At 39.7% G+C, this 22,880-nt stretch overlaps 1 protein-coding gene across 3 annotated transcripts; it reads right to left on the bottom strand.

Moving 5' to 3' along the window:
• Positions 1-1,006: 1,006 nt before the first annotated feature.
• insyn2ab (inhibitory synaptic factor 2Ab) lies at positions 1,007-22,498 on the bottom strand. 3 transcript variants are annotated; one of them, XM_039784118.1, is made up of 6 exons: positions 22,389-22,498; positions 22,027-22,192; positions 14,215-15,382; positions 10,291-10,362; positions 2,462-2,904; positions 1,007-2,323 (listed from the first exon to the last, which is right to left on the bottom strand). In XM_039784118.1, the coding sequence occupies exons 3-5, from the start codon at positions 15,375-15,377 to the stop codon at positions 2,721-2,723; spliced, it is 1,419 nt and encodes a 472-aa protein (XP_039640052.1). In that variant the 5' UTR covers positions 15,378-15,382; positions 22,027-22,192; positions 22,389-22,498; the 3' UTR covers positions 1,007-2,323; positions 2,462-2,720. The 3 variants fall into 3 exon arrangements, with proteins under 3 accessions (XP_039640052.1, XP_039640053.1, XP_039640054.1); XM_039784119.1 differs by having other exon boundaries at positions 22,293-22,389; XM_039784120.1 differs by lacking the exons at positions 1,007-2,323; positions 2,462-2,904; positions 22,389-22,498 and adding an exon at positions 7,155-8,788 and having other exon boundaries at positions 22,027-22,378.
• Between the last annotated feature and the right edge of the window lie 382 nt (positions 22,499-22,880).

Below are 22,880 nucleotides of genomic sequence, written 5' to 3' on the forward strand. Positions count from 1 at the left end.
GAGAATGAAAGAGACAGACAGAGTAGGGGTGATCAGGGGAGAGGGATGGATGTGGGATTACATCACTTAGTGGGATGGAATGGAACCCCCACTCACTTCCTGGTCTTGACTTGAAGGTTGTGTCTCTTCTTGCAATTGAGCACTAATCACATTAAAAGAGAGAAGAAGGAGCTCTACCACACTGCTGCTGCTAAGTCCTGGTTATGGTCCAACTCTGCTTTACTAAAGCACAAAAGTATGTAAAATGTGGACTGTTTGACATTGGGTGAAGGCAGGGCTGTAACTACACCTACTGGTGTAGGTTTCTGCTGTAAAATAGAGTTATAAAGTAGAAGAATAGATGCTTTTCTCCATTCTGTATTCCCATTTGAATTTGTTTACCTTTAATGGTATCCTCAATTTTACTTAAACACAGGACTCTCCTGAATAATGTCATAATAATAAATCATCATATAAATTTATGTTATGGCCACTGGTTTCAATTATTTAAACTTTGTTTCTGAGGAATCATGTTGTGTCCATCATTTTGGCAGGGGGGACGGCTCTAAATACTACAATATTCAGCCTCAGCGACCTTTGCTTTGGAGAAGAATCCAGTCAGAGGTGCAAGCCAGAGCGGCAGAGAATTCAAAACGCTTTGTCATTGCACATAAAAGCGTTTTAGGATGAACTTATTAGATTTTTTTTTTTTTACCAAAATGCCCCTTGTTAGTCAACTTCTTTGCCCAAATGTTCGTGTTCACAAGCTTGTACCTTCATGTACTTACCATTTTTTAAATCAAGGAAACAGATATTTTCTAATGTGGCTGTTAATCTGAGCTAAGAGTTTCATGCAAATCGAAGCTGTAGAAGTGCTCCAACTGTGTGTCATGTAGCATTGTCTATGAGCTAAATGAATGGGACTTTTAGGCTACTTCCGGAACCAGGAGAGCCCTATGTAGCTCCTCTCACTTTACAACTCTGTTGCCTCGGGCTTTCAGTAGACACAGGAGCACACTGAATCACCTTCAGTTGAAAATGTTTTAATTGTGATGTAGAAACTGTAGAAAAATGCATATTGCACATACTCACTAAATTGCACTTTCTCAATGTACAGATCTTTGCATGGAAATTGATGACCTGAATAATGTAATCTACGCGTAGTCTAACGATGGGAGGCTAGTGAGACATTTCTCAGACATTTAACAGTACCATAATCTACATAAGAGCTGCTGTTATGAAATTACTGATTTCAGTAAATACCTGCTTTGTAACAGTGTGCAAGTTCAGTATCATTGCTACATCATCAGTGTTTTGTTTTGTACTCAACCAAAGCTGGTGCCTACAAGTCTTCTTTGCTGTAAGGTTGCTACCATACTAGCACTGTATAGCCATTCTACTCTAGCAAGTTTTGTGCACAGTTGTTTGTGTGGGTTGGTAAACAGATGTTTGGTGTTCTGTAATTGCTTTCAGCGAAAAACAAAAATTCATTTTACAAGATGGAACTTGCAAGATAAACTAATATTACAAAACAACATGTCAAGTGTTAGCTAACTGGGCATGAAACAAATTACTTAGAAGATTAGGTTCAAGTCTTTGAATCAGAGCTTTGCTGTGACACAATGAGTGACAGAGTGAGAGGCAAGGCAAACTCTTAAAGGACTCAAAGAGAAATGTCAAAATAGGCTTTACTTTTGTTGGAAATTCAAAATAGACAAACCCCAAACCCTATTAAGTTATCATAGAAAATACTTGGAAATAGTCAAAACATTATATATGTTGTTAAAAGATTTGACCTAACCAAGAAATCTTAATTTTTAACAATTGTACCTGCTTCAGGAGGAGGGGCCCAAAATTTCATCTCACAGTACTTTGCTAAAAGATGCAGATAAAAAAATAGATTCTGAACATTATGTGTCAGTGTAGCCAACAGAAAATGACAGGATGACTGAGGCAAATTTGGCTGGCTAGTTGGTTGGTTGGTTGCACAGTGAGCTACTGCAAATGGAGAGACAGAAAGAAAGACAGAGAGAGATAAAGGGACAGAGTTACAAAGAGAGGAAGGAGAAAGGTTATTAACAATGGCAGGCAAACGTTCAGTCGGACAGATAAACTGGGCAGGATACTAACAAATGAGGAAGAGGAGAGAATAGACAGGGTTATAAGAACAGCGCTGACACACTGCCATGTACTATACTGTGTTTCAGTCTTTTACGCATGTTCCTCTCAATAGTCAAATGTTTGTGCTTTGCCGGAGGTGGGGCTGATGTCCATTCAAAGATTATAGCTTCACTCATAAAGGGCCCTCCACATGGCGCCTCCTCTTGTTGCCAAGCAATATGCTCTGAGGGGGAAAAGACCAAAAGTGCATTGCATTGGAGAAGGCAATAAAAAGACGTACACATAAAGTGAGAGGTACCCAGAATAAAAATAGCATCCATCTTTTCACAGCTTAGAAACATATATGTATCCCAAAGCTCACCTAGTTTTTGCAGGTGTGTGTCCCATCCTCTTCAGTGAACATTCCAGAAAAAGGTTTGACAGAATTTTAAATGTTTTAGTCCCTGCTGTCCCCCAGCTGACTCAATGTGCAGTCTCAACTCAGAACCCCAAATGAGCTGGTTTCGGTCATTATCCATCCTTATATGTTGATTACTCCCTCTGAATATTCCCATCTCGAGAATAACAGAGGTACTAATGTGCCCAACAAAAAGGCTTTTTCCAAAGCCTTCATGTTTTATTCAAAGGAACCATAGCTTCCAACGAGCATGCTTTTTGGACTCTGTCTTGGACTTGCGTTTGGGCGTGGATGTGAACACTTCATTGGAGTAAGGCAGAGCAGGGCACTGTTGGCTGTCCAGGGGGTAAAGTCGCTTAATCAGGGGCTGTAGCTTGTCCTCCTGCAGCTTGAAGTCCAGCTCAACACTGTAACATATAGACATTTACATTACTCAGTTCAGTATTGTACTTTAAAAACAAAGATTAGATTATAGATTTCTTGACTGACAGTAAAATCAGGTACATTGAGTGGCTATAACATTTATGACTCAGTTTTGACTTATTATTATATTAGTAATCCACTGATGTCCAGATGGAGGCTGGGAGGGAAGCAAACAGTTCAAATGCACTGACAGACATCCTGGCAGCGCATATCTCTTGTGGCACATATCCACATTTCAGAGACTCCTCCGAGTAATAGAGTTCCTTTGCATCATCTCTGTATTTTTCATGCATGCAGTCAAAGGGCTTTTCCTGCATAGATTATAGTTGTAACCAGAATGTGGGTTGCTCCTGACATTAGACTTCCACATCCGCCAGGCTGGTCATCGTCTGATTTTGTTCCGGCAACGTAGTTGAACTCTCTCTCCGATTAAATCTCTCAGGCCTGGGAGACATGCGGAGCTTAATCCCATCCAAATGAAACCATTGAGAGGCCAAGCCGACCTTGATTAACTGCCTGTATTCAAGCAGGGGATAAATGCATTATTATACACCATCTCCTTTCACTTTATTGCTATTGATTTGTAGTGTTCTGTTAATGTATTTATTCCTGGGGTATGCAATACATTTTGAAAGCATTCGAGTGGAAATAAAAGAGAATGAATCATCTGCTGTGTGCCTGCCAAAGTGACATTTCTCAACCTGATAATGAAATGTTCTGTTGCTTTTTTGTTGTTGATTTGTCCTCATTTTATTCATTTTTTTAATCGCCAACATTACTTAACGCACTGCATTTTAAAAGCACAGTGAGTACTAGGATTTACAAAGCTTAGTCCTGTCATTCAAAGTCTGGAGGATTAAAGGTGGAAGGGAGACGTACAGCTGCCAAACAAGATGACATCTGACATGTCAAGGTCAAACATGTAGTCCTCTCCTTGTCTGCAGGCAAACAAGTAGACATTAAGGTACAACGCTTGTCCTAATAGGGTAAAGGCTTTGATGGGCAGTGTAATTAGTTCACTGCAGGAAATGCTATACTCAAAGTGACATAATGAATCTTGGGAACTATCCTTACCCTTAAGATAAGTGTTAGTTGAGAACAGAGCTCTATTAAAGCCTAGAGGGGAGAAAACAAATGCAGGGCTGGATAGTATTTTGGCAGGCTTGGACTTCCAATAAATCAATATTCTAGATTACATTAAAAGAAAGTCAAAAATGTCCAGGAGTTTTGGTTTATGGCTGCTTGAATGTCAACATCATTATTGATTTATGAAGAGATTTTTAAGCATGTTTGGTTGTATCAAAACGAAATGTCTTTTTGCACAGTGCTTTGCTTGTACTCCATTCTTGTATGTGCTTTTTCCTGATTTCCTGATAGAACATTTGCAGGTGGACACTGAATCCTTGACAATGAGAAACTTAGTTTTTAGAGTACACTGAAGCCCTTATCTTAACAGAACTGCTGTTTCTGCAGTTTCTGTGATGCACTTGTTTTACGTCTTTTAGTCATATGATTCATTGTTTCATTTTCTACAGCTTTTATCTCTATTTGTATCTTTTGTTTTATGTTAAAAAACTGTCTTTTATAACTGCTGTTTAAACAATGTTGACTTGACAGAAAGCAGAGCAGAATCACAGCAGCACAGTGCAACATAGAATAGCCTCAGCAATTATTAAGCAATTAATTACTGCACAGATCACTGCAATTGCTGTGGACAAAATGCCTCGGTGGGAAGCCAGAGGCAGCACTGTATGATGTGGGTGGCACTAGGGAGCAGGTGCTTCAGCAAACAAAAGCCCTATATCTAAGATCATCTGTACATAAACAGATTGAAGCGGCTGGAGACAGGGAGGCTTTTCTAGGGCATTCAGCAAAGCAGATTAATCATCTCTTTAGCTATGCAGTGTGAGTAGCTGTTGTTGTGATCAGTGGCGAGCCGTTTGTTTGTCTGTGGTCGTGGTGCGCTGAGCACCATTCAATGATTGTTGCTCCTGGGAGGGATTCTGCTGCTGTGAGATGTCTTTTTAGCACGGCAAACTCTATTCCTTCAGCAGCATATACCTGCTCACTGCTATTCTCTGTTCTTTCTGCTGGCATCTTTCAGCGTAAAGTAATTTCTTGTCCTGTGATTTCCCCTTTGGCCATTCACAGTGTTCAAACTCTCCACTTGACAAGATGAGTGGTTCAGGCCCAGTATAGTGTAACATTTCAGAACTACATGACGGGGCATAGTAGATTGAATCACTAGAGACTGACAGTTATTTCCTCCACTGACAGGCAACAGTTGAAGCAGAAACTTCCCACAGGTTATGCAAATTAGATGCTGAAATTCTTCTCCTGTCATGTATATCAGATATTAAAGCTATTGTCGATGTCTATTACATAGCTTTCTGCTTCACAGACGCACAGAGAAAAACGCAGTCTCATTAATGAGAACAAAACAGAATAGGCAATCTTGACAATTGTTCACCGAAACAACCATGGCTCCGCCATCTCAGCGTGGGATACAAGTGCTAATTAGCTCCTTGCGTCTCATCATATTGCTTTGCAGTTGCCTTTCCCTGAACTTAATTGTTTTTCAAAGTCATTGTTAGTTCTAAATTGGAAACAACTACATTGGATACTTTGATTCAAATGCTGGTTCTTATTCAACACAGCATGATAGGAATAAAATCCTTTAATGCTTTGATCTGAGCATGTTTGTTAAACCGGGCTTCCTGCTGTACTCTAGGTTGACTTAGTGACAGGCCAAATATAATCTGCAACTCTTTGTTGAAATCTTGTTTGAACTACACAAATAGATAACAAGGGAATATAAAACAGCAGAAGGTGGATACAGTCTCATCTTTTTCATATTTGAGTTTAATGTTTATGGAAGGTTGGCATGTCTTCCCTACTTTATTTAATATGACTGCTTGCAGTTACTTTAAGCTAACTTAACTTACATACCTGTTTCCTGATGTTGGACATCCACATTTTCGAAGTTGATAGCATTTTGACTGCTCACAAACATTATTTGCATTGCACAGTTATGTTAGAACCCTTCTCAGGTTTTTGTATGAAATGTTTTTTATAGTTCCAGCAGTGGAACACGTTTTTATCCGTAGCCATAGTGGCAACTCCCAGACTGCTTGAGAGGCAAATTAACTGTCAGTTGGGTGGGGCTGCAAATTCAAACAGGAGAACCAATTGAAAGCATCAGAATAGCATCAAACAGCTGTGGCTGGAAATGGCAAAAGAAGACATTATGCACATGAAAAACATGGAAAGCAAAAATGTTTATATTATTCAACATATAGCCTAGCTTTTTACAGAAAATATTAACAGAAAAAGTAACTAGTAAAAGGATTACAGTTACCTTTATTTTGTAATTAAATTATGTAATGCCGTTACATGTAACTAGTTACTCCCCAACACTGTAAACATCACTAGAGGTAGGTGTGAAATTATGTTTTCTTTTGTAACATGGGTGAGCGGGACCCTTTAACGGACCCTTTTTTCCCTTGATGTGATAGACAGTATCATTATAATTATTCCCTTAAATTATCGTCCATACATACACCTCTATCTCCTTCTGTTTTACTTGCCATATGTATGCCCTATTTGTTGCAGTAATGTATGAGATGCTGCAGTATACTAAGAGTGGGTGGAGACTGTCAGGGGGGCGCTGAAGTCTGGATAAGACCCATAGATTGACTACCTGAGCTCAGCAACTGCTCAAGCCCTGAATTTATCGGACATACTGGAGATGCTGGACTGCTCTGAAATTAAGGGCTAAATCTCAGGGGCTGCTAATCTTACTTACCGTTGCAACATGCAGTTGCTGTCTTTGAAAGCTAACTTTTGGTCTCAACTTGCTTTTCTCATTTTAATTTGCCTCACTGTACTCAGGCCTCCTCATCAAGGTGTCATAAGTAGGATGGTGATCACTATCAGCAGTTTATCTCACTGTATTAATATACTATTATAATAACAGAGATGCTGGTGATAAGGTGAGGTTGACAGTAAAAGGTACACCTGAAATCAAGAGTAGAGATAAACATAAAGAAATGCTTTCATTGTTCTCTCTCTAAAAACCTAATTCAGTCTGGGAAGCTTTGTGCATATGAAAAATTGTTAAACAGCACTATTTACAGAGTTTAAGATATTGATGACAATTGCTCTGGCAAAGATAGATAGGACCGTGATAGAGTACTACCCTGCTTGCTAGCTCTATTCAATGACTTAAAACCAATTGATTGATCTGAAATAAACATCGTTTAATGGTACAGAGCACAGAATAAATGATAATCTCCCACTTTATTAATACTCCGGGCAGAATGCGTTTTTATTGTGAAAAACTTTATTAGCATACCACATGCTTTGGTTTAGTAACAACCGACTGAGGGCACTTCTTTTGCCATCAGAAACTGTTCAGAGTATGTTAATTAAGCCAAGCTGCTTCACCGACATACAGAATTGGTAGAAGATAAAATCAGTGAGGCGAAAAAAGATAAACTCAGCTATAGGCTTTAGGACTTTTCTTTGCTCCTCTACACAGTTGGCTTATTGCTTCAATCGTACAAATTATGCTGTTATATATATAATGTTTGCTTCTCCCAAATGCAGTATCTGCAGTAAGACACAATTAAACAAAGTCACGACACGGATAATACCCTTCATGGGCTCATATGACATATGATAAATATTCTTACATACCTACTCTGCTTAAACCCCCAGATCGAAAGCAGCACTTACTTATAATAATGGCTTAACCCATGAAGACAAATCAAAGAAAAGGCCTGTCTGATCAATAGAGACACAAACAGACACACACAGACACACTGTAGTACTCTGGCTGTACCTACAATACTTTACATAATGAAAGAAATGTAGGAGAAGGAAGACAGCATAATATATATTTTAAAAAAACATCTTTCTTACAATGCATATCTTGATTACGCCTCACACTGTATGCTTTGTCACATTCATTATTTGTGATCTTTGCAGGATTCATGGAAATTATTATCATGTGGAAAATACAAAAGATTATAATAATCTGTAAGAATTATCACACAATTCATCTTGGAGAACTGGGACATTCTTTTCTTTTTGCTAACTTTGGCCTTGTTTACTTCAACATATTTATGAGCGGTATAAACAGCTAGGTGTAGGAGTAGAAGGTGAACAGCTTAATTTAATGTAGCTGAACTCTTAATAAACATTAAGACCTACGAGGGTCTTCACAGATTGGTAGGCAGACAGGATTAAAAGGATCCTTTTAGTCATGTCAGACACCAGGTCATCAGGAAAAAATAGGCCTTCCTCCTGACAACTGTCAGTGTCTCTGATGGCAGAATTAGATTGATCTGGTATGTTTGTTTTGCCTTACTGAGGAGTGTCAAGTCAGTTTTTCAGCTCTTGCTGAGTAGAGGTGATCTCCCTTTTGCCTTCGGTTGGTGAATCTTATTCTTTGATGGTGACTCAGGCTTATTCAGTAGAGGCTTAAATCTGTTTTCCAGTTTTATTACAGTCCACAGCTGCTGTCTGTTTTGCACTGTTGAGAGTGGCTTTCACTCTGCAGCACTGTGTGTCTCTGTTATCCTGTTGTGTTTTGGAGAGATATCGATGAAGGAAAGCCTTTTGTTTCTATTTTTTGCTTCTACCTAGACCAACATCAGACCAAAGCTCTTGTTTTGGTGGACCAGGAGCAGAATACGAAATAATGTTTTGTCCTCGTCCTTAGGCAAGCCTGCAGCTCATGTGCGGGTCAGTTGTGGTGTTCGTATCCAGTAGGTCTTGATTAGTGTGCGGCCGAGATCCAATGTGAGTGTTTCCCAGCGGCTTGCTCATACGAGTGCTCCAAGTTAAAACGTGATCAACCACCACCCGTTCATGAGTTGTTGCACGTTAATCATTCGATCATTAGCATAATCAAGGAGCTTTAAGTTCTAACTTTAAGATGAAAAAACAACAAATTAGTTAGGAATGGTATTAGGGGACCCTTACTAAGAAAAGAAAAGAATCCTACAGTTGTCATATGAACAGAAATAAAGAATGGTTTGACATGAGTTAAGGTGCCAAAAAAACATCTTGGAACAAGAAAACAATAAGGAACAAATCTGTGAAGCTCAATGAATTCTCATTTCCCAGTATCTGATATGAAATGTAGCTTGTGCTTTCAAGTTCCAGTATGGTCTTACACCACAATCTGGATCAGTTTGACACAATACACTCGTCAAGGGAGAAGAGAGAGAAGGCATCTTGTGGAAAATCCTGAAAAATCATCTCCAGGACAGGGCCATTTTCTTTTAGTTTGCAAGAAGTGTCCATGGCTAAGTATCCAAATGAGTTTAGCATATTCAAAGTTGTTGTAAATATCTGAAATTTATCCAAAATAGTCCAGAAAGGACAGCAGAGTAGGACTGGACAGCCCTTATTGTATTGCTGCTAAAAAACAGTCTCTATTGTCGTGCAGTATATTGTGTAAAAAGAGAAGCATAAAGCAGAAGTTGGGAAGATCCCTTTACGCTCATATTGAGAAATTATACAAAGTTAACGTCTGTTTAAGCTACTTTAACACAGGCTCATGTGAAAACATCTGTGAAGTCCCACTGTACAAAGTGTATTGTCTTGAGAGTTTTTCAAAGCAGCTGTCTGTTTCCTGTTTTAGAGAACAAGGTAACAAGCGGGTTCAGCAGTGGAGGCTTTTGGAGTGAAGTGACAAATGACACAAGGTTGAAACTTGAGTGGATTTTCCACCTGCTCCTGAGTCATTTCTCAGGCCGTAACAGTTACACCACTATAAAACACTGTGTGTTTTGACAGAAACACAGTGTTTTTTTTATCCAGAGGGTTAATCCAGTTATTGTTTCTAAAAAAAACCCCATCCTGGTACATTTTATGGGACGTGATAAAATTCTAAGTCCTCACAGGATCAACTGTATGTCCTATCCTATCTAATTCACCTCTCACTGCTGTGTATGATTACTTATTCATACAGTGAGGCCCTACATCCCCCAGAAACCATTGTAAATGACATTGGAGGTATTATCTATTTTATCATCCATTGTAGAAAAACATGCTTTAGTGTAACAGCCAATCAACTGTGTACAATACTGCCAGTATATGCACATTTACTTCTTTGAGTTATTCCTTCCATATCCCTGATGCATATTTTGCAATTCTTCTTCTCGCCAGATCATTGTAAATGCACGCATGCATGCTCATACATACATGCATACATTTACATTTTCTGCCCAGTAAAGCATCACTGCACCAAACATCTCTTGAAGCATCCCCCTTACACACTGAACCAAATTATCGTAAAAAAAATAAATAACTGCATTTAATGCAGCATTAATGACACATTGGCAGTGAAAAGGGCCCACCTGTAAATGATGCATGCGCTGTTTCGGCAAGTGTCACAATTTGCTGTGTCTTGTCCTGTTCGGTAGGTGAGCCTGTTAACAGAGAGATGAAAAGATATATGTGATACCCAGTGACAGGCTTTAGCTTCCACATTTCAACACCTGTGGGCATCAGCTATCAGGTAAAATTTGTTCAGCTTTGTTTTCACCCAGTGTTGTTTATTCCTAATAGTTGAAAATGCAGCAGGGGCTCTGATCCTGCAGTTCTCTCAGATTTGGTTAATCAAGTGTGTAGACTTGCTGATTTTACATAACAGGATTACCTCGCTTTGCCACAACATAGTTTTAAAATGTGTTCTGTGTCTCTATTCTACAGGCAATGGGAAGTAGGTAGCAACTAAATGCTGTATGAATCATGTATAATGAAAAATCAATACCTTTACATTCTGTGCTATACTGTACATCTTTTTTCATTTCTCAGCCAACTCAATTTGCTACAGACATAATGAACATCAAGGATTCAAAAAAAGCAATCAACAAGACAAATTGTATCTGCTTTGTTTATGGCATTGTTACACAGCCCCGAAGGTCTATTGTATTTACTGTATAAGAGTTGTAATTTGTTATGTTGAAAGACCTCCACAAAGGAGCAACTTAACTCGGGCCCGATGGAGGCTTACAGTATATGTACACGTCACAGATGACACATTTATACAATTTAAAGTCCTTATCTTTCATATTGCCATTTTTTTGTTTAAATTTCCTCATTTGAGTTTGCATGCAATGGCAGGCTGCAGTGGTCTGGGGATGATGGGAGGGGCTGTATTAGCTGTGCACATGGAATTGCTTGCTGTCACGGCAGACATTCACCCTGTTGGATGACATGTGGAAGGGTTGGACCTCAACCACTCACCATGACATGAGAGGTGACCTCATTGGGTGAGACAGAACAGCGTGTGGATCGAAAACGCTGATGGGAGCACAAGGTCAACAAGTTCATCCATCCTGCCCTGTTCCCAAATGAAGTCTCTCTGAACAGCTGTGAGCACAGACAGTAACTCAATGCAAGGTCCACTCTAGTGCTGTGCTGCTGCCTGGCTTTTCATGTACAGCCTTGTAATTTAAAGAGCTTTGCTCTAATAATCAAAACGCATTAACCTAAATTCATAATCACCACATTTATTCAGCACAAAAAAAAACCTCACTTTTCCCATTCAGGGTAAAATGCTCATGACCCAATATAGTGCCACTGTATTAAAGAATGTCGCAGAGGATGAATTCATAGATGCTTCATGAGGGAAAAAATAACTGGACCTCTGAAAGTCGTTCTCTTAAATGACTGTTTGTTGGCACACATCCACTGCTGTGTTGTTTGCCCACGTCAGCTGTCCTGGGAGATGTCCTGCCCTCGTCATTCCAGTTTTACTGTCCACACCCCCTGCCTGCTGCTCTGCCTGAGCACTGCATACTATTTTGTGTTTTATTGAAAACCTGTGAGCATTAACCGTCAGATCAGGCAATAGTGTCTCACATGGCATGCTTAAATATGGGGTAAATATGGTACTGTGTGTCATCTATGTCATCAGTAACATTTACTGACTATTTGATGCAGCATCGTGACTAGCATGGGAAGAAATTGTCATTATTAACTAGAATGGGTACAGATATTATGGCAGTTTTATCAGTACAGTATAAAGTAGAGTTGGCATGCATCACACATACAAAATATTAAGCTATGGACTATATGACTGCTTTCAACTGTGAAGGTTCAAACTCGAGACAACAAGTTGTAAGTGCAAGTACATTAGCTTTAAATAAGCAAAGCTTTTTTTTGTTTATCCGAGGTATAGTCGGAAGACATGTGTTTTTAGCCTTCGGCGGAAGATGTGTAGGCTTTCAGCCATCCTGATGTCGATGGGGAGCTCGTTCCACCATTTGGGAGCCAGGACAGTGAACAGTCTGGATTTTCAGATAAAAACCTTGAACACTAGAGTTTAGGTAATGAAGCTGGTCAGGGTTTCAGAGTTTCACATCAGATATTTGATACAGATGACAAGCAAATGCATTGTTTGTAGTTCCTTTTTTGCAGGATGTCATTGATAACTATCCAAAGTTTCTTGTGACTTCATCAAACTTACAGCAATATGAAACTGATGACAAGCACATGCATTGTTTTGAGTTCTTGTTGTACTTTTGCAGGGAATATTTGTCTTGTTTGTAATTGGCTTATGCAACACGTATGAGACAGCAAGTAAAATCCCCCCCAAAAATGGAGGAGTGGGATATTTCACAATAATGTTATTTCCAATGTAAACAGTGAAGTAGAGATAACTTAATGTATAAAATGCCTTCTTACAAACATTGTGCTTGTACCATTGCTGGGCCAATAGATTACTTTATCCTTGTGTCACTACATGTATGCTAAAAGCAGTGGACATAATGTATTTCTTTTGGTTCTTTTGGTTGGATTCATCAAAAAGTGTAGCTTTAGAGAAGGTTATCTGACTATCCAACCATGCAAAAAAGAGAAGCGCATTTGGGAACATACTGTGGTAGGTATACTGTAGGCTTTGCGTCCTGTAACTGCATCTCTCTAATAACGCTTGAGGGAACACAACACAGTTAAGGCACTATAGCAGGCACAGTTTCATGGAGATGAAAGGCAAAGTGTCATGAGGCTGCACTAATTGGGCCTTTTAAACCAAATTCCACAGAGCCACACTGGGGTGCCTTGTTCTCCACTGGACATGGATACGACTTAAATACAATTTGCTTGGTGTTGCTTTGTGTTTTAGAGATGAAGTAAATTGATTCTTACAATTGCACTGCTGTAGCAGTCTGATTGTGGACATGGCTTGAGGGCTTTATGAAGCTAGTTAATGCATTTTCTTCTTTACAGGTACATATATATATATATATATATATACTGTATATATATCAATTATGACACACAGACATTTTGGAGGCACTCTTGCTCTTGCATTCAAATTACACAGTGACATTATTAACTGTATTGTGTGTATGGTGTATTTTATTCGCCATATAATTAGACCTTGATGGTTGATCATGTCACACCACGTGTAGAATATTCTTTAACCATGCTAGCGGTATGGCTTGGTGATCCTCTTATTTTCGTCTTGCGCCATAAGCAGGTCGACGTTTTCACTTATTGAGTGAAATATCTCAACATCTACTTGACAGATTGGCACTGCATTTTGTTAACCATAATGCAGTTTATGATGCCCTGATGTTTCTTCTAGCCCCATGATGAGGTTAACTTTTTGGGGGGGTTTTATTGAAATATCCAACAAATAGTGGATAGACTGCTGTGACATTTTATTACAGAAACTATGGTATACAGAGGATGAATTAGCAATCCCCTGACCTTTCATCTACCACCATGAGGTCAAAATGTGTGTTTGTCCGATTCTTCGGTTTATGTACAAATACCTGGAAAACTAATGCCATTCCCAGTAACCTCAGCTGTACTATTGAAAACATTCATCACAGTTTCAAATTTGACCTATCATACTTTCCACCCATTTTTCTGTGAGATGAGGGATTATTACTAACTTTTTTTGGTTCTCTCTCCTTTGGTTTTAAATCCACATAAAGTGAAAATAAAAGTAAGTTATAAGTTAAAATAATCTGACTTAACGGTTGGCTTCTGTACAACCAGTTTGACTGCTTGTATTTTTTGTCATCGTCATACTGATGTTGCTATGTTTCCAAAACGTAGCAATTACTTTGGTGAGTACAATGTTATCATAACCCATAGAAATAATGGCCATAGCTATAAGACTCAAGACTCAAGTTGTAATAGACTGAAATTACCCTTTATCATAGTTTTTCCTGACAGCACACTGTGAAATGTTATGTACAATATATAATGTATATTTGATTGTATAAACGTCTGTAAGTAACTGTAAAGCTTACTCTACTCACCCCTCTCTCTGCGCTTCACCTTTCTCCAGCTCCTGAATAACTCCAAGTAGGACCTTGATGGTCTCCTGGCTCGAGCTGATGAGGCTCTCCATGGCCTGCAGCTGTGCTTTGATATCCTTGTCTCCAGATAAGGGCATTATCTGCTGGCTGCTCCGCATGCCTGGGGCTCCTGTGTCTCTTGGAGGAAAGCCCTCATCCCCTCCAACTGTTTGCTGGAGTTTAGAGGAGGCTGACACATGCCTTGTCCGACACTGCCCTTGTGACTGCACTGCACATTTGGCACTATGGGGAAGTGTTTGTGACTGCTGTTCGTTTAGCTGTGGACCCTTTTTCCGTTTGCAGCTCACAGACGGGCTTCCTAAAGACTCCACCTGTGTCAAAGAGTTCCACGCAACAGGGCCCCTGCCCTTTGACATGTCCTGTGAAAATTCTGAGTTAGCCAGCTGACGCTTTGAGGAAGTGCCAGCTTCCATGTGTTCTTTGGGTAATCCTTTGTGTTTGGTCCTTGTCCCACAAACCTGGTACTCTGTTTCTCTTTTGGAAGAAGAGCTGCTCTGATGGCACTCTTCTGAGAAATGTGAAGAGTCTGGACAAGAGGGTCCATCCACACAGTTGGCACTGGAAAGCAAATCCTCTGTATCACTGTTGTCATCAGTGTGGTGAAGCAATGCTTTTGTCTGCCCCACAATCTTACCCTTGTACTTGGAGGACTCCCCGATAGGTTGTCCATCCTTTCCTCCTGTCTTTATATCACTCAAAAAGCCATTGTTTTGTCCTTTATAATCTTCCACCAAAGCAGTATGTTTAAATGTATGTCCTTTTTTCCTCTCAAAAGGGAAAGTCTTGTATTGCTTAGTGAGGTCCGGCGAGGTCTGGACACCAGTACTCTTGGTCACGTTTGGAATAGAGCGTCTGGCAGGCATGGTCATGTATTTTCTGTGTGTCACTTTGCAGGAAATGGATCTGGAGTGTTTTCCCCGATGCTCATTCTGAGCGTCACAAATATCCTTAAAACGCACTTGTAAGGCCTTGTTTCTCTTCTTCACCTGCTGTTTGCCTAATTCTGGTCCAGACTGTGCATCAAGGTTGTGTGGGCCTGTCTCTGAATCTGATTCATCCGAATTTGACAGAACAATGCTTTTGGTGTCTTCTTTGCTCACCATATTTCCTGAAAAAGGTAAAAGAGAAAAAAACATCAGTGTCTCTGTGCTACTCTGTTATATAGTGAGAAGGAATTTAATCCATAATCACTCACTCACTCCTGTGAGATACTGTAACAAATTATTCTTTTCTCCTCTGGGACCATAATTCTGGAAACACATTATAAGCCTTTATTAAAGACACAATCTGTGATAAAAAATGCAAATTCCAAATCGAAGATCCAAAATTTATAACATGGTCTCTATCAATGCACATTAAATGAAATGTGCCAAAGGTAAAACACTGTAAACATCTTCACAACAAAAATAAATAATAATCATATTGCATGTACAAGTCAAACTCTCCAATTATGTAACATGTAATTAGTCCCACAATTATTATTGTTTTCCCTATTCTGTATTCCCATTGTTTATTTTAAAGACATCCTCAGTGTTGCGTTAGATAGAAACATAAAACTCATTGTAGCCTATAGGTTTATGTTATGGCCACCATTTTTAGTTATTGCAAACCTTGAAGGCATACTGTTTCTTACGGAAATGTAGTAAAGTCTCGATTTTTTATCAAATAACCACATATTTATATAAATTGTAATTTCCATTGCGAGATCAATAAATATAAATTATTATTATTTTATTTGATAATACTGATGTTCATATTTTTTCACTATTGATTGAACCTGGAGAGTTTCATGTCCAGGTGCTTCAACTGTGAGTCACCTAAAATTGTCAATGGAGAAAATTAATGGAACGTCCTTATTTCCAGAACCAGGGGCGCCTGAAATAGCACCTTCCACTAGTCCTGCTAGTCCTTCTGCTGCACAGCTCATTGCTAACTCTGCCAACACTTGTGATTGCCGGTTATGCACAGTAGTTTTTCATAAGCACCCTCGCCTGCCAAAAGTCTTCATTTGCTTCAGGACACCTTTTTAGAATAATAATTGTGTTTGCGCAACGATCATCGCTCCTGCTGCCACCATTCAGAAACTGTTCATTGACTTATGTCAGTTTTCAGCCTCAAATATACACCTCGAGCTGGAAGCACAGTGTAGCTGTTAACCTCTGGGTGTTATCGCTGTCGAGATACCAGATGATGGCTTTACCTCACCAAGTTAAGTTTTTGCCAGTTATCCTGACATATATTTAACGTGAGTTTATGTCATTCAAGAGGTATTTCTGTGTTTGACAATATCATTACACTATAGGACGAATGTCAAAGCTGCAGGCTGTAATTACTGTCAGATGTGCTTGTGAATGATAACTTTGAATAGTGGACCTGATTTTTCTTTTGTCTTTTTTTTTTTACAAATGCATTATGACTAATTTATGTTATTGACTTATGTAGTTGTGAGATAGCAATGGCTCAGCATTAAGTGTTTTGGGCTCAATTTGTTTTGTGGCTTATTTCCTCTCGGCTCATGCAATTCTTTGGATGTTCTATTGGATCACTGTTACTCCAATATCTCTCGTTAGAAGGTAAGAGTGTACATTGGCTTTAGTGATTTAAACACACAGCGGCCTTGCACACAGCCCATTCTCTTTGCTTCATGGGCCTCTTTTGTCGCACATAGCAGAATCACATTTACATTTTATTCACACAGATCCTGTTCAGCTATACTTTAGGGAAACATTCTAACTCAAATGGGGTTATGTGACAGCTCGCTTTACTGTCCATATCATAATTACATCTAAACGGCTGAACTCCTGTTGTCTGCTCTGCACAGATACACTCAGCCGCACTCATTGCCTCCCTCAAACTTTCTGTATATCCACCCACTTATGGTCATCTACTTATCAGTGCTACATAACATTTGAGAAGATATATTTTGTGCATTCTTTTTGCATTTACAATGCTTGATATGTTCCCCACAATGGTCGGATAGCTGTGGGGTGGTTGGCCTATTAGTAGAAGGTGTTCAGCCTATAATGTATTCCCCTTGTGGTCTGAGGTCCATGGCAGAGGAAATGACCACACAGCAGCTGTGGCCCATTCATACTAATAGCTGCTGTTTGGCTCCTCCACCTGTACCCACCTGTAGGCTCTGTGTACATTTCTCTAGGGGGAAATGTATTATCTTCATCTTTAGCTGTAGTGAGTGGAGTGACGAGGTCAGAGCCTAGACACCAAAAATAAAGTCTCTATATGCTCTGTGATCACATAATGAATCAGTTTCATATAAGTTAACTTTTTATTAAGGGGTAGCTTGAGAAACAGGGTTAGGGTTAGGGTTAGGGTTAGGACAAAGTGATTGGATATGTTTATGAATGGCTTGAAATCACTGGAACGTGTTCTTAAATGAGAAACAGTTTTCACTTTAGAGTAAGAGTGGCTAAGTCTCCAAAATGTGTGAAGCCTATTTTCTAAAACTGTTTTACCATAATGGTTTATAAAACATGGGTTTGTATAACAGTTTATTGATAGAGATTTAAATAATTGATTTGAAGCATTCAACCCCTAGTTGTTATGATGTGCTAATCAAAGAAAATTATAACTTATAGTGTTTGTAAATGCAGCATTAGACGATTCAATGTGCTTCATTTACAAGATGTATCTTGTTTAATTATCATACAGTACTAATGATGCACCAATCATTAACATGAATTAGTAACTAATTTCTAATGTTTAATTCATTTAAATACTTTAAATCACTTGTAATGTCATTACTACACAGTCTTCCCTTTATTTTGACATATTTACAATGGCATAGCTTGATTTATATAGATATGTAATAAATCACAAACTGCTTTGATCATGCAAAGGAGCTAAACATTACTTTCAATACAACAGATTGCTGCTGTAGTCACTCCCCATGCAGAGTTTCAAATTAAGGCCCATATGATAAAATAAGAAATGTTGCATTTTCTGTCTCATCCGTGATGAAATACATTTCATAGCTTGAGATTGACATGCAGCACAAGGAAATAAATTTATGTCTGATACGGTTGAAAGGAAACATCAGAAGAAGCTGGTTAATCATTTTCATATGACAAGACACCACGAGATAAATAAACTCCAATGAATCATTTATTACCACACAAAAGCAAGCTATTCATGGTGTCGCCGCTTCTCTGAAAGTAATCATGTTTTATCATTCAGAGACATTGTAAATCCATCAATGTGATTGTTCTGGTGGGGAAATTTATACTGAAGAGACATTTCATACTGTCAAGTTTCACGACTCCCATGAAATTAGTAAAAGGAAAAGCACGAGTAGAAAAGATGAATGTTAATTTCTGATCTGCAGTTGCTCTTCAGTGCATGTTGAGTTCCAGTGACGTAATGATTAAATGTGTAAAAGCACCCACAAAAGAACGAGTGACTCAGAGTCATGTGACTACACACTTTACAATGATGGCAAAACTGTGTTTGTTGTGACTCTGCATTGTTTTTGTGTGAAGGTATATGCATGCATATGGGCACTTTTATGTGTGTATTAGTGTGTGTGTGTGTGTGTGTGTGTGTGTCTGTGTGCGGTCACCTTTTTAAAAAGAGGCCTTTGCCAGGATCTTACAGAGTGTGTGCACAAACACAGAAACACGCACAGACTCACACACAACAGCAGACAAGGGAAGATAATAAAAAGCATGAGGTTGTATTTCTTGGGAGTCCTGCCATGTGTTTCACCTTGCAGACTGTCCACTGTAATCTAACCCTGAGCTCAAACTGTTGATGAAATGGAATATATTTAGAGGCAACTATGTTTCATCTTGCTTCCTATAAATGCTGGAATAAAATGGCAAGCCAACAGCTTCTAGTGTCACTTCAGTCACTGCAATGCATTCAGAGCCAGATGAAAAAAAACAACATGCAACTAGCTCAGTCTCATTATACAAGAACAATATGGTATGCTGTGTCATGAATTTACACACAGTTGTTTTGGAATTTGGAGCAGCTGAATTTTATTGGGGGTGGTATTTGTTCTGAAACATAGCTTAGTATGCACTTTGATTTTAGCGTAAGTTGTTTGTCAGAAGCTGATCCACGGAAAAAAAGAAATTTGTTCAAGGCTGATTCACATGGGATCATACTATTTCACAACTCAGAAATACCAGTCTCACACCACTGAAAAGGTAATCACATCTGCAGGAAGTCTCCTCTAAGTGCATACAATTTCTCATGCAGTTATGAGAGGCATGTAAAGTAGCTAAATGGTAATTCACGCAAAGGGTGTAAAGAAAAGCTCTTCAGTGACTTATTATCATTGGTATCAGATACACACAGACTGAGAGAGAGACTGACGTGACAAATATATACGAATATATTCAGATGGTTGAGCGAGAATCTCCTTCGCCTCGTCGTCTGCGTTCTTGTCCTCCTCCTCCTCCTCCTCCTCCTCCTCTCAAAGCAAGCTATATCTCTGCTAATGACCTGAGGTCCTTCCCTGATTTGGCCTCAGCTATCCAAAGGATTATGACTAATGCATTGACTCTAAAATTGCAAAAGTAATCCTCTGAAATCTCCTTATGTATCCTGGCAGGGCACGTTGTCTGTTCCAATTGCCCTTCAGTTCTTAACGCTAAAATGCTGCTTGTATGAGAAAGAAGACACGTTTCACAACAGTACCATGATTGATTTATCATAACCCTAATGTTGTAGAAACGTGGTTGTTTGTAAAGAATGTTAATAGGGGGAATGGATCCATTTTTCCATGCAATTGCAGGTCTATAACACTGCTGACTCATGATTTATGCCCCATTGAAAAGCAAAGTGAAAGAGCAAAGAGGCGGCTTTGCTTAGATCGCCTTACATCCTTGACAGCCTGAATCAACACAATAATTACTGAAGTGCATCTGTAGGATATTTAAATAGGATAACACTGTCTAGCCACTCTCATTAATGGTTAAGTAATGTTATTATAGTGGCCTCAAACATAGTAACCTCCACTGCACCATCAATACAAACTAAGTGCATCGTGAACACGGGATGCTCGTCAATGCTGCAGCTCATCATTTTAGTAATCATGTGCTAAATGCTTCAATCTTCGTTATATAACAGGTTGATGCTGTGTTCATCATCCCCCATGCATTCTATACTGTACTATACTATGGATTTTTTGCATACATTACAGAGTGTGACATTGCACCAACTAAGCACAATGTAAAGGACGAGATACCGCTCTCTTTGTTCAATCCATAAGGTTGTGTGTGTGCATAGTCATATGCATTCCTAAAATACTGTGCAATTGTACAGTATAGGTTTCGGGCCCTACACCCTCCACGTTGCAGTAATATTTTTCTCATCACGCCATCACGTTCTTCTTCCAGCAACAATTTAAGCCCCTTTGGTCCCAGATTTTATATTGTCTTTTGTTCAATTTTTGAAAGCAATCCCAGCCAGTTTTGAGATCTCCACAGTCACGCACACACAAAGACACACATACACACGCCATCTTATTCCAGCAGTCGTCCAGAGCTATCTGTATCCGTGCTACCGGCTACACCTGTGAAAGTTTGCTTTATGACATTGGCTTAAAAGATTTATCACTGAGCAGCACTTTCTGTTATGTGGAAAAGCGGGAGGTTTTAAAAGGCTCCCTTCCCTCTATCTCCTGGATGAGAGCACTGGCTGTGAAATGGATCCTTGGGAAGAGTAAGTTTGGAGAGGCTGATATGCCGAAGGGTATTTGGGGGCTTTTGTGATCCCATGCTTTAATGCTGTAGTGTGGGTCTCTTTTTGTATAACATAATGGATAAGATAGTCTCTGCCTCTAACACTCAAGCACTTATATTTGTAGTGCATCACCCTGATGAGTTCATTGATTAATAAGGGGTTGGGCCATGGGCATACATGTGTACTCAGGTCGATTTGATGATTGACTGTGGTGTAACGTAGAAGATGATTTACAAGTGAAAAAGATGCTGAGATAGACAAGCCACAGTGTGTTTGACACCTTAAAGCTGTCTCCGTCTGTGTTTCCTGTAAAGTCAGGTAGTCAAGGAATGACATGTAAAAAATAGAGGGACAGAGTGCAGCTCTGTATGTGATGCAGTACCCTAGAGCTTCCCAGATCACACATGTCATTAGTCATGATGAGTCTGAATTCACCTTTTATCAAATAAGCCTTGAGGAGCACATCACTCATCGCATACGAATTTGTCGTATAGTCTACGCCACTTAATACGATAGGTGTTTTCCAATAGGATCATCATTCCGGCAGTCTGTTACAGCACAATATACAATAGTCTATTAGTGAGAACTCATCAATATTCTTCACTATCAAGCCCAGACAATTCAAGTACAGCAATCTCGATAATCAGCCTATGCATCATCTGATAAATACTGCATGTCTGTCAAAGGCTGCATAGACACACATTATGGTAAGTATATAAGTCCAAGTCAAATTTCATCACCATTCTTCTTCATTTTCAATTGTGAAGAAAAACCTTGACGTGTTCTCCTGATTAGTCATTAAACCTTTCAATGCTTGGATGCAGAAATGCCCCCTCCCTAATGTATCCATAGCTAACACATACAGGGATCATACACATGCATGCATCACTAATCAAAAGACTTCAACAGTATTTTATCATCTGCATCTGATATCCACTTTGATTCAATTAAGATTTTAAAATGCAGACCAGATGAATCCCCCACTCTATTTTGCAGTACCTGTGAATATTTATGCAACTCCAAAAAAAGAAGCAGAACTCTTACCTTGAGAAACAGATCAGAGGTGCAAAGGACAAGAAAGCGCAGATCCCCTGTAGAGCCAGTGTTTATCCATGTATTCAGTGGGTGCCAGCAGGGTACTGTCCAGCCACTGGAGCAGCTCTCACAGGCTGCGGGAGGACTGAGAGAGAGGCAGCCGGCGCAGTGACAGCTGGAGTAGTTGTGGCACATCAGGCAAAGATTCAGGTTATTGGGATGGGAGAGGGAAAAAAGCAGAAAGACATTGCATCAAAAGCTCATTGGGTCCTCACTGTTATCCCCCTTCTGCCTTTTCCTCTGCTCTCTTCTCCTTTATACACCTCATTCAAGCATCACTGACACTCATTCGTTCTTGTCCCTGCACTCACCGGGAATAGGCACTCACACACGCAGCGGAGATCTCCATCTCGCGGTGCTGCTGCTGCAATCCCTGTGCATTCGTGATTGAGTGTCTGTGTGTATGTGTGTGTTAGAAAGGCAGGGAGAGGTTGGGCTGGTGGGTGGATATGGCAAAGGGAGGAAGGAGGAGGAGGAGGAGAAGGAGGAGGAGGGGTGACGGGTAGTACGCAAGCTGCTGGGGAAAGTCCAGAGTCGCTGAGCTGCATCACGGGCGAAGACCCCCTTAACTTGTCCTCCACAGGCTGGCTACGGTGACGCTGTTATATAATTGGAAGGTCTTTGGGAGACGGCGTACAGGGGGAACTGTGAAATAATAATAATGGATTGTGCTTTTAATTGGATGTCTTCTGCCCCTGTTACTTTCATACATCTGACACATAGCTTATGAAAGGTGGTGAAAGGGTTTGAGACGAGCAAAGGAAAAGAGAAGTACTGTAGCTGTACAAAACGGGAAACAGAGG

This window comes from Perca fluviatilis, chromosome 19, assembly GCF_010015445.1.
Source record: "Perca fluviatilis chromosome 19, GENO_Pfluv_1.0, whole genome shotgun sequence".
NCBI classification, from domain to species: domain Eukaryota; kingdom Metazoa; phylum Chordata; class Actinopteri; order Perciformes; family Percidae; genus Perca; species Perca fluviatilis.